Here is a 12,482-nt window from a genome sequence, read left to right on the forward strand (position 1 = left end):
CCTTGCAACACAGTTTTCCAGAATTAAATGAACACAAGGCCTGATTTCCCCACCCACAAAGAGCACTTCATTCTTCAAGAAAGAAAAATGAAGAAATTCCTTTTCTAAAATCTGTTAGCAGAAAGCCAGGCTTTGACATCTGTCTTCTGTCTGTTTTAACAAAGAGGGGCCCTGCAGGTCTAATTGGATTCATTAGGTTGATGAAATCCAAAAAGTTCTAACCTGGAGGTGAGACACCAGGGAGGAAGCCACATTAAAAATAAACTATATTAGCACCTGTTTCCTGCAGTTGTATATTACAGTAATAAAGAAAAAGCTAAGCTCAAAATGCTTGCTCTCGGTTGTTCCTGAGTACGGCTGTATGTAATACAGTGTGCATCGGGTCCATATAGCAATGACATGACGACTTCAGGGAGAAAATACAGATCTGATACTTATAGTTGTCCTTCTTGGGATGAAAATGGAAATACATGTGGCAAAGTCATTGCTGGGAAGAGAAGAGAGTGTTTTTCTTAAATGTACATATTTGAACAAATCTGGCAGCTTCCTTGATTTTTAAACACGCTTCTGTTTACATCCCAGCTCTCAGCAGTGTTCAGCAAGCACTCTGACTTCCTCCTCCACCTTAATAGAGATTCTTGAAGCCATGAAACACCCCACGTAAGTTTTTAATATAAATGTGCTTAACATCTGTCTGGATGTTTTGTAAGAGGACAGGAGGCGTGGAGTCACTCAAAGGAGAGCCCCTGTCAGCTGTGAAAGAGTTTTAAGTGTCCTTTTGTTATTCGGTTCCAATCTCTCCAATAAGGAATTTTACAGAAGTTGAGGTACAATTATTGCTACAGAGACTTCAATTATTAGAATCCTAGAATCTTGTTAGAGCAAGAATTTGCAGTAAGACACTAAAGTGCTGAAAATGTCAGCTCTTCTTGTTATCAGGAGCTAATGATGGGTCACTCTGGGGGCATTGTGCATTTCTTGTCCTGTATCTTTATGCTCCCCTCCCCCCCCCTTTTTTTTTATCCCAGCTGTGATTTTTGTCTTTGTAACTTAAAAGAGCTTGCAATCACTCCATGTTAACGTGTGACTTGCTGTGATTCAGCACTGGGATCCAGCTGCTCTCTGAGCAGAAGGGCCTCTCTCCGTCCTGTTTCATCAGTGCAGAAGTTGTTCACTGGCTGGTGAATAATGTGGAAGGCGTGCAAACCCAGGCCATGGCGATTGACATAATGCAGGTAAGAGAACTATCAAGGGGTGTATGGCGAGCCAGAAATACCTCCCTCTGTGAAGAAAGTAGAATTGTAGAGAAAAGCATAGCAGTAATTTCGGTTTCTTATTGAAATCATCTTATTGATAGGTATTGAAAACAGTGTTCAAGAGAATAGGAGGTAATGATGACATTTATTGGATTGCCTATCACAAAACAACAACATATTCTTCAGTGGTAATATGGATTATTTTTTCCACTTATATATGATGACAGTTCTGTTTATAGCCTCCAATTAGCTAGCAGTTACCAAGAACTCTCCATTGTGTTAGAATTATGAGGCACTACAGTGTGACTTGGTTTTGGTTTTAGTTTTGGTTTTTCTTCTAATAATAAGTTAATGAAGTTATAATAAAACCAGTATATGACCTCTCTTTTATGGATGCTGAAGTATGCACTCTTTATGGAAGATGCACTGCTTCTCTTCGTGAATTCTTTTTCTTCCCTATCGAACTGTGTCAGGGGCAAAAGGTTGGAAATGTTTTGGAGTTCATTCCTCTGCTGAGATCCCATATCAATTAGCAGAGAACCTAGAATGTTTCCAACCTCTTACCTTCCTATAAATCCGTCTATAAAACCGGAGCAGGGTAAGGAAGGCAGGCAGACATCTGTAGAAAGGTCAAACGCAATTTCTCAGGGAGATAAGGACTTACTACATTTACTGAATATCAAGAGATAACGTTGATGATATTCTCGTTAGCCACATACCTGGACAAAAAGATGTTAAGAAAAAGAAAATTATTTCCTGATGTTCTCTAGCAACCTTTTTATGTAACTGGAAGAGTGACTTGTCTTTTTTATTGTGTTTGCTCTGTTTTCTTTTCTTTTTTTTTTCCCCCAGAAAATGCTAGAAGAGCAGCTTATTGTCCATGCATCTGGAGAAGCTTTGCGAACCTTTATTTATGGCTTTTATTTTTACAAGATTGTTGTGGACAAAGAACCAGACCGAGGTCAGCATTGTGTCATTACAAGACTTTCCTCATTATCCCTTTGCATAATTACTATCTGTACGTGATTCTTACGGGTGCTGCAGCAGAAATGCTCTTCGGGAGCAACCAAAAACACTGCTCTAAAGACAGTCAAAGAAACTCAACTTTTTTGGGTTTTTGTGGGGTGGAGGTGGGGGAGGGAATTGCACACGACAACCTATTTTTTTTCTTCCCCTTTTTCAGAAAGAACTAAATCTCTTTCTTCGTCTTGAGCACTTGTTTCTAATTACAATCTCTCCTTTTTGTGCAGTGGGCATGCAGCAGCCTGCTATGTGGCACACAGCTGCTGTGGATGACTTCTCTGCCTTCCAGAGGAAATGGTTTGAGGTGGCATTTGTGGCAGAAGAGCTCCTGCACTCGGAAATCCCAGCGTTTTTCCTGCCCTGGCTGCCCAGCCGCCCAGCCTCCTATGCAAGTAGGCACAGTTCCTTTAGCCGCAGTTTCGGAGGACGGAGCCAGGCAGCTGCACTATTAGGTAGATGCACAGCACAGGTGACAGCTGGGGAAGTTCAAGGGGATAGTTTGAAAGGGAAGAACAGCCAGCCAAGGGTATGATCTCACGTGGACCAGCAATAAAGCTTTGAATTTCATGCTGGCCTTACATGTCTTGCATGTGGACTTGTTCTCATATGCTGGAGGTGTGTTTCACTGGCTGAGCGGGCAGTTTTTGCTTCTGAGTTCTGGAATACAGTAAAAAATACTCTTTAAATATTCAGTGTTCCTGAACCTCCACCCCCATGCCATCCTCTAGAATTCAGAGAGGAAAATACTGACTTTGTGCAGATCCAGAGAGACTCTTCACAACTTGTGATGAACAAGGAGGGATAAGTTGTGAGAACGGCAGAGCAACCAAACTGCACTTAAAATGACATGTCTAATTGCTGCTTAATGGCAAATGCCACAGCGAGATCCAGATGTGTTGTAAGATTTCTGTGATGTGCTGGAGTCTTCTTGGCTGGTCGGAGCTGTGTATAGCCAGACTCTTTATATTAAAGTCTGGGAAGCCCAGCTGCAGGTGGTCCCTGCGGTGTGGAACCAGTAGGGTTTGCGTATGCAAGATCTTGCTGCTGGGCAAGATACCATTATAACATCTGAAGTTCTGTAAAGTGTGAAGTATAACACTGACTACCACTACCAGCCTGTGAAACATACTGGCTGCATGATCGACTGTGTTGCTTTGTCAGCTTTTTGTTGCATTTCCAGGCCAGCCTGAGTCACTTGCTTTTCTTCCTCTTTTCCCTATTTAAAATTAAGAGAAAAATCTTTGCTATGGAACTGCAACTTCAGATTTATTTAGATGCATCTTTTAGAGGCCTGTCAATTAAGGATAAAAAAGAAAATTCTGCTGTTTGCCAGTTTTGTATATTTGACCTTCTGAAGAGAAGTGACTTGCTGCTGCAGTATCTCTTAAACCTGAAGTTGCAGTAATCCTTGCGTATTCCTGAATGCCTTGTTTGAAGAGGAACAGCAGCAGAAATTGGAGGGCATTAAGGATAGGAAGTCTGAACTAATGGTTAATTCCCTGAAGCCAACACATGCAGGATATTTTTCCCTGTCACACGATAAATCTGTTGCCTTGGCTAGTGTCCAACCTCATTAGCTCGGTGACTGGCCGGAGCTGAAGCCTGAACATCGGCTGGCATGGCAGTATTGTGAGGGCTGGAGGCACTTGAGCAAGATCCTGTTCCTGCTTTGATCTCTAACTCACTGTTTAGCCTCAGAAAAGCACTTCACTTTTCTGTGTCTGTCCTCTTTTGTGAGATGAGAAGACTGAGACTCACTAAACTTGTGCCTGGGGAAATGGGCAAAGAAAGAAGGGTGCTGCAGTGCCCCTGTCACCTTTTCTTTATCGCCAGCCAGGGAACAGTGCATTCCCTCTGCAGGTGATGTAGTGGCACACCCGTGTAGCCCTCCTTTTTCATTTCAGTTGGAATTATGTCCATTCTGCTATTTAACTAGTTTGCAGTCCTTGGATGAACAAAAAACGCCTCCAGATTGCTCACATGCAGTCTGGTTATTCCAGAAATAATAGTTTCCTGGAGAAAAATCCAGTGTGGAACTTTTGCTTACAAGGGAACTGGTTTAAGTTTCTGTGCTGTCCCTCTTCTAAACAGCATTCAAAAAACCCTTTACCAGTTCATCTGAGGCAAGGAGCTTTACTAAACCCAGATGACCTCTGGTCCACGTGACTTCATTTGTTCCTCTCTTGGCTTTGATCTGGTTGTGGTTTTATTTCTTCCCTTCCCCACCTTCCCTAAATGTCAGGCTGTGACATAAAAATGCATGCAAGCATTGGGAGCTCTGGAACAAGCTCCACGTATCTCTAAAATCTTTATTATCCCTCCCAATTCACCTGTTACTTGCCCAGTGATTGTCCCCTTTCCCTTCCCAGTGGAAGTCTCACCTGTGATATACCTAATCTTGTCCCTTTTGATTTATAGCAATGCATGCACTAGCAATTGTAGTCGTGTATGTAGTGTAGACTGTGACTGGAGAATAACCTGCCTGCTCCTCTCCGATTTCCTCAATAAATCGGTAGTTAAATACTCAGTGGTACAAGACAATTGAGAAGCAGGTGAGTCCTCTTAAAATCAGATCTACAGAAGCCAGAGTTTATTCTATTCAAATTAAGTTGGTTTTTGTCTGAAGCTTCTGAATTCAGGCACCTGGATATTTGTCATCAGGTTTTAAGGTCCTTTTGATTAGCTCACCTGGTTGGACTGTGTTCCTGTTGCTGTTACCTGTGAATTACAGCTGCAGGCAGGGTGGAGAGAGAAGCTCCAGCCCTAAGGGGGAGTCTGCATTATCTGCAAAAAGGAACAGCCTAAGGGAGCAGGGAGCTCATTCTTCACAGTGTGCTAGTTCGGGCACGCTGGCCTCTGGTGTTATCACTGACCTCTTAGCCATTGACCAACACCTACCTGACTGAGCTGCTTTCGCTTTACAGCTTTTGGGATGTTGTCTTCCAACATACTTCGTTACAAAACTGGCACTGTAACCTTCTAACTGCAAGTATTGCATTCACAGTGATATTCCCCTGAAAAGGAGCAAGAAAGAAAATCATAAGGTGTTGGTCTTGTTTGGCAATACCAGACCAACTCAGAAATTGCAGATGATACATTTCCCAAAAACAAAAATGGATCTTATTTACGAAGCTGTGTGATATTCTTCCATTTTTCTTGGGTTTTTCTTTTTTTTTTTTTTCCTGTTCCTAAGCTGCGGTAATAGCAACATAAAGGATTTTCTTAAAAACTGTTTACAGCTAACTTGCAGTAGAAGTGAAGGTGGGAACTTTCCATCTGCCTTGAGGAAGAACTACAACCATTTTTTTAAATGCCATTAAGCCATTAAATTATAAGGTCATTTAAAAGCTGAGTCTATGGAAGGGTGCACATCTTCCTCTACTTAAGCAAGGAATAACAATATCCATCCCTCATGCATGCAATAAAAAAAGGGCAAAGGTTTTCAGTAGTGGCATTGCAGCACTTTGTTTTCTGACAGTTTTTAACATTATAGAAATGTTATGTTTTTACCTTAAGAAAAGTTGAAAGTGACGTGGTTCATAGCAGGACTTTAGTCTCAAAGTCAGGAGATCTGGGCTCTATCCCTGGCCTTGCAGCCTGCTGTATGGCACCAGCCAGGTCACTTCCACTGTCTGTGCTTCTCTTCCTCTCTTGCCCGATATCTGAGATTTTCTTTCACTGGGTTGCTGGGGTGTAGGGCACAAAGGGAGCTGGATCTTGGGCACTATCCCAGCACTTACTGCAAAGCACTAGAAGGTGTCACAGTGATCCTAATGCTGCTGCATGAGTCTTGGCTGACTTTTCATGCTTTCACAAAAAGTGCTGGATGTGCAGTGTTAGCAATGCGGTAATGTGGGATGTTGATATGGGTTTAAAGAAACAAGAATTTTAACTTCTAATCTCCTTTAGCTGTGGAAAGTCCTGGAATGCTCCTGCCCTGTGTAACAGTGCCCTGTTGTGATTTCTGGTGGGGGCATATAGAAATATTAAAAGCAATTTGGAATGTCTTGGGTATGAAGGAACTGAAGTTGTCTGGCCACAATTAATTATGGCACCAGTCGCTTATTGATTAGCGGCTTGACTCTTGGTTCTGTCTCCTTATTGCAGCTGAAATGTCTTTTGACTGCTTGGGGAGGTAATTCTGTGGCACAGACCTCTTATATGAGTAATACTTAAGTTTTTTTGTCTTTTGTGATGTGGATAAGCAGCATTCTGGGACTATTCTGCTAGCCTAATAAATATTTGGGGAGGAGTGGGAGGACAAATCCATTTCAAATAGCTTATTTTGTTTCTTCTGTTCTCTTCATCCTGTCTCCCACCCTCTCTTTAATGCATCTTTTAAATATCCCCCTATTCATTGGCTGCGTAGCTGCCACAGTGCCTGAGCAACGGACAGTGACGCTTGATGTGGATGTGAATAACCGCACTGACCGTTTGGAGTGGTGCAGTTGTTATTACCATGGCAATTTCTCCCTGAATGCTGCCTTTGAAATCAAGTTACACTGGATGGCAGTGACTGCAGCGGTTCTGTTTGAGATGGTAAGAGTCCTTGTGTGCTGGGTGGCTGCAGCAATGCCCATCTGGCCTCTGTGTCCCTTCTGCTGCTGGGGACAAGGTGATGGGAAGTATCAGAGGAGAGACAATCAGTGGGTTGGATCTGCCCTTGTTTCCATAAGTAGTTGGTACTGATGGTTGCTACCATTGCTGCATCTGGTCATCATTTATCATGTTATCTATAGTCTGCAGGGTAGTGTTCTGCTTTTAGTGGCATTCATGCGCAGTATGCAGAGATCAGTACAGGTCAAGGTGATATTTAAGTCCCCCTTAGGCACATCTTAAGCCCTGAGCTGGTTCCTTGGAAAGGAATCTATTTCACATTGCATTCCTTCTCTCCCCAAGCCTGAAAACTTTAAATCTCAGTGGAATTGCTTTCATGACAGGGCTTTTCCAGGCTATATGTTCTTCCTGTTCAGCATGCTTTTTTAGCATTAAAAAAAACCCAACGTACTGAAAACATTTTGAACAGAAAACGCAAACAACTTGTGTAATTTTTTTTTTAATTTTTAGATTTTTTTTTTTGTTTTCCCTTTTGTAGCTTCTGTAAAACTCAAATTCTTTAACACCAGGTTTTACCCCACACAGACAAATAGCACTAGGTGATTGTTTTTGCTTTTATTTAAAATCTATTGCACTGTTCCAGTAAAGCAGCAGTGCTTAGCCACTGATGATAAGCAGGCTGAATCAGTTCCTGAAAAATGTCCTATTTTAAAGTGCTCTCTGACTGATGTGGCACTTAAAAAAGGAAAGCCTGGTGTCTTGTGCTTGTACTGCTCTGCTTACAAGGATGCTCGTATGCTTGCCATGCAAAGGGAGCTGAGCCTGGGGAGAACTGACCCCGTCTAATCTGTGCTCGGGGAATGAGTTGCTCCTGTGCACATAAGTGCCCTTCTTCAGTTTGACATATGTTGTATGATTCATTGTTTGGTTCTTTTCTCAGGTTCAGGGTTGGCATCGGAAAGCCACATCCTGTGGTTTCTTGCTAGTTCCAGTCTTGGAAGGCCCATTTGCGTTGCCCAGTTACTTGTACGGAGACCCGCTTCGAGCTCAGTTGTTCATCCCGCTCAATGTCAGCTGCTTGTTGAAGGAGGGTAGTGAGCATTTGTTTGATGGTAAGAAATGTTCTTTGCTTTACCCCTTGATATACTTTTCTGCAATCAGGACCCTTCTGGCGCGTAGCTGACATGAAGAACCTCATTTACCAGCCATGCTGTAGCTGGATGAAGGGCCTGTCTGTACATGTCAGCAGCCACCCTCAGGAAGGTGGTGCTGGGAGGGAGGCAGCTGTGCTGGCAGGCTGGTCAGCATGCAGCAGCAGGTGAAGCTGGCAGCAAGAAGTACCAAGGCACAGGAGAGGTTGTGTCTCTGGTGTTCGTTGTTGCCATAATGTTGCATACTCTTATAGAGCGTGTATCAAGCAGTTATTCTGTTTGACATGATGTTATACTGTAAGAATCTGTTTTGCTGGTAGACCCTGCCCCCAGCTGCTCTGCATTTGTACCTTGTGTTTGTTTATTCTCCCGCTCAGTGAGATTGGGCTTTCATGACTGCCATCCTCTTTTTTTTGTTGTTGTTGTTGCCATGGCTGCATTCATGGTAAGAGTGTTTGCACATGAGATTAAGAGCAAGAAACTGCAATCTGCTTTTCTGCAGGGTGACCTCTCTCCTTTGAGTGATGCTGTTGTGGTCTCAGATGGAAGCTCAAAGATCAGGGGACTCTGTCCCCGTGCAGACAGGGGCAAAATTGCACCATGAGAAGGGACAGTTAGCAAAAGGCTCTGTTTTAAAATATTAAAGATTATTGTTTTCTTTATTTTCACTACCCCTTGACCCAGTGTCCAGGTGTAAGTGTAAAACAATCAGTGACAAATCCATATGCAGTGAGGTCACCATAGCCCCACCAAGTAAGTATTTTCAGAGCACTCTGTGGTGATACACAGCAGCCCACTCTCCTTCCTTGCCCTCTCCCACACACTCCATTATGTTCCTCTCCATCTCAAGAGACGCTAAATTCAGGGATAAATCTGCTACTGGAGGGTACAAGACACATCTCTAATAAGATGGCATTCAAGGGACAGCTGACAGAAAAAAATATGGCTAAAAGAAATGACTAGAAAAAACAACATGCACAGAGGTCTGCCAAGGAAAACTGAAGTCTTGGAAAAAATGGAAATGGTGTGGCTTTACTAGGTAATTGTTACCTTTTTGTTTTAGGCTTCGAACCAGAAACATACTGGGACCGTATGCATCTCCTCCAGGAAGCAATAGCATACAGGTACGTACAGAGCAGAGTGACTGAAAGGTTCATCTCTCCCTGGATAACGTACAATGAAGACCTGTGCTGAGCAATCACTCCGGAGTTGCATGTGCCATCTGCCTCTCTGAAACCTGCTTACAGGTTATTACACTAAAATATAACTAGAATACCTGGAGGCAGTTCTGTGGGTGCAAGGAGCAGGTAGATAGTGTTTGAGCCTGTCACTCATTAGCAAACAGTACTCCCCTCCTACGGAGGGTGTTGCCTTTGGAAGGTGCCCTGTTATTCTGAGTTAGAAGCAGGTAGACTGTAAATAGATTCTGAGAAGGGACAGTTGTTTCCTCCATGTGTAGGTAACACAGTCGTGAACTGGATGACAACCGCTGACCGGCAATAGGCAGGAGGCTGGGCCCAGTTTGAGAAGGAATTGTTGGAAACTTGGAATACTATCCAGCCTTACCCCTTTGTGTGCCTGAGCTGCCAGTTTGCTTCGTGGTGTTCCTGCCGAGGTCTTTTTTCATGATAGAGAGAGACTGCCTTTTGTAATGGACTTTAGTTTGGAAATAAGCTTTCATTAGCTTAGAGAGCAGGAGAGGAACAGGTGTTCTCCAAACAGCGACAAACTGTCAGGTGAGCTGCTTGAAGTTCTCTCTGGAGTATTGCCCAGCATGAAAAAAATGTTACAGCTTGAATCATACCCCAGAAATGCTTGCCTTGACTATCGCTCTTCCCTCCTTTGTGTGCAGCTGCCCCATTTTGTCAGACTGCTCAGTGCCCTCCCAGTGCTCTTGTTTCCATTACAAGTTAGGACAGAGATCAGTGTGGCGTTACAAGCTTTCACACTGTGCCTAGCAGGGGCAGAGAATAATTTGGAGAAGCTCAACTCTCTTCATCCCTTCTGTCCTTGCCTTCAGGCCATAAAAAAGGGAGGTTTTCCCTGGTGCCTCTGAAGGAATCCTACCTGGAGTGGCTCTTTTTAGCTTTTTTTTTTTCTTTCCCTGGTGTTTGTTTCTCCAGATTCGGATTTGTGCAAGATAAATATTCAGCCTCTGCATTCAACTTCCCAGCTGAGAACAAGCCCCAGTATATCCATGTCACAGGTGAGCAATATTTGGCAGGCTTTGGGACAAGGAGGAGGTGATTATAAATAAGAGCCATCTTACGTGCAGTCTGTATTTTATGGCAGTGATGTTGGTCCTCATTATGTCCCTAGTCAGATGACAAGTAGCTGTATCAGCCAACACAAACCAGAAAACTGGAGACGCAGTAGGAAAAGCAGATAGTGTTGCTGCTGATCAATGGCATTGATATGAAATCTTGCTTTATAGTGTCTCCAAAACTTTTATTTCCAGGAGATGGCAAAAAAAAAAAAAAGGCAGAGCATATTCTAAGTGCAGCGTGCATAAATGGGTATCTAGAAGCTAGAGGGAGGGAAAGGTGTTGGAACAAGTCAGTGCTCTGTTCTCATGCTTAAGGTCAGTTGTAGATGTGTCTCTACCCATACACACTGTGTGGGAGACGGATAAAGCATTTAGGATCCACTTGCTCTCACTGTTATCTCATTGTGCCTTCATAGATGTTGGTGATCTCTCAGCACTTCTAACTCAGCTCCATGCATGTGGTATTACAGTAAAATAACTCAGTGTGTTCAGAGGGGTTGCTGAGACATGAAGACAATGACAGGAGGAGAGCTTTTGGAAAATTGCAGAAGAGAATGGAAATTGATGTGAAGTTAGAAAGATGGATTAGAGCCTACAACTTCGCTTCATTCCCTTCTACCGAGAGAAAGGCAAGACTAAGTGTGCTCTCTCCAAGTGCTGTTATTTGGAGGAGGCAGCATGTAAAAGCAAAGGAGGAAAAGTGTATCCCATTTGATCTTGCTAAAAGGCAATTAAATAAAACTCATTCCAGTTTCCTTTTCAGAATTTAATGAGTCAGCTACCAGTTGTAGGGACTTAGGTCTGCCTAAGAGTAAAGTCCTGTCTGTTTCCTGCAGGGACAGTGTTTTTGCAGCTACCGTATTCAAAGCGGAAATTTTCTTGTGGGCAGCAGCGACGCCGGCGCAACTCCACTAGCTCCACCAACCAGAACATGTTTTGTGAAGAGCGCATTGGCTACAACTGGGCCTACAACACCATGCTGACGAAAACGTGGCGGTCCAGCGCCACTGGAGATGAGAAGTTTGCTGATCGGTTGCTGAAAGACTTTACAGACTTTTGCTGGAACAAAGATAGCCGGCTTGTTTTGTTTTGGACTGATTGCCTAGATAAGATGCATGCTAGTGCTCCATGAAAGAGGGTTGTATCTCTTGGGGAGACAGCTAGAAGCTTTACCTTGTGGCAAGGAAGTAGAGGTGAAGGATGAGTGGAAAAGAGCCTCTTTGTTGGATTCATCTTGAGGCTCCAAGGGGACTTGATCAATATTGCTGTTGATATTCAACGGAATTTGATTAAGCCCTTGGAAAAAGAATCTGAGCTCTTGGCTTGCCAATATCTGTCGCCTGACCTCAGCTTGGTTTCAAGTAGCTGCAGTCCTTGATTGCCAAAACTTCAGTTAGAGCAGAGGTACAGGAGGGAGAGTGCAAATGGTTTTCAAGGGCAGTTAGATTCAGCACAGAGCGTGATGGTAGCAGCTTACCGTCATAGGAAACGCTTGGTGCCATGTGCATCTGATGTGCCTGCCAGCAGCCTGCCTCTTCCCCTTCGGAGGTGTGTACCTGGTGGTGTGAATATGTAAGATAAAATGCAAGAGACGCTTGTTAAATTTCATATGTGTAAATAAGTAAATATGCAGAAAATCAAGTGACCTGATGTTTTCTTATAACTCTAGACGGCAATACAGAGTTGGGGAGTAAAGGATAATAATTGCCAAGATTAAGTACTGCTTATGTCTAGCATGATAATGAAATGCTCCAAGTTCAGTGGTGGGGTTTTGTCCTTTAAGCATCCAGGACTTTGTCTCCAGCTCTGGATCTAGAACAGTGTTGTGCAGCAGGAGAAAGGAGCCAGTCACTGTCCTGCAAGGCCAGCACCCAAGCCTTAGGAGAAATCAGGGACAACTGATCACAAGATGCTGCAGACTGGAGGAACAAGGAGGATTATGAAGCAGATTTTAGGAAATGTTTGCATGCAGCCAAACTAAGGTGCCTACCTCTAAGCATGTATGCTTTGTCTTTGCAGAGAAAGCTCACATATGGCACGTGGACTTAGCACGAGGTAGTTCTTTAAGTGTGGATTCAGGGTGGGTTCAGGATCTGCACCCGGAGGGGGGGGGGGGGCTGTTGCCTCCTGCTGCAAGATGGTTACTAGCGTTGTCTGTCCTCGTTGTCTGTCCTCGCTGAACTGAAGTCAGCAGAGGGCTGACGTGTTCACACTGCTGTTCAGACCTGG

The 12,482-nt window shown here is 43.6% G+C and overlaps 1 protein-coding gene across 4 annotated transcripts in view; it reads left to right on the forward strand.

The window, feature by feature from the left end:
- Nucleotides 1–11,884, forward strand: part of DEPDC5 (DEP domain containing 5) — a 44,189-nt gene extending 32,305 nt beyond the window's left edge. For all 4 annotated transcript variants that reach the window (XM_010075951.1, XM_010075952.1, XM_010075953.1 and 1 more), the window contains 9 exons: nt 583–660; nt 1,103–1,235; nt 2,109–2,217; nt 2,507–2,731; nt 6,649–6,818; nt 7,777–7,948; nt 9,051–9,111; nt 10,111–10,193; nt 11,090–11,884. In XM_010075951.1, coding sequence (XP_010074253.1) covers nt 583–660; nt 1,103–1,235; nt 2,109–2,217; nt 2,507–2,731; nt 6,649–6,818; nt 7,777–7,948; nt 9,051–9,111; nt 10,111–10,193; nt 11,090–11,385 — 1,327 coding nt within the window. In that variant the 3' untranslated portion in view covers nt 11,386–11,884. The remainder of the gene's footprint in view (nt 1–582; nt 661–1,102; nt 1,236–2,108; nt 2,218–2,506; nt 2,732–6,648; nt 6,819–7,776; nt 7,949–9,050; nt 9,112–10,110; nt 10,194–11,089) is intronic.
- The last annotated feature ends 598 nt before the right edge of the window (nt 11,885–12,482 follow it).

This window comes from Pterocles gutturalis, unplaced genomic scaffold, assembly GCF_000699245.1.
Source record: "Pterocles gutturalis isolate BGI_N339 unplaced genomic scaffold, ASM69924v1 scaffold5798, whole genome shotgun sequence".
In the NCBI taxonomy this organism is placed as follows: Eukaryota; Metazoa; Chordata; class Aves; order Pterocliformes; family Pteroclidae; genus Pterocles; species Pterocles gutturalis.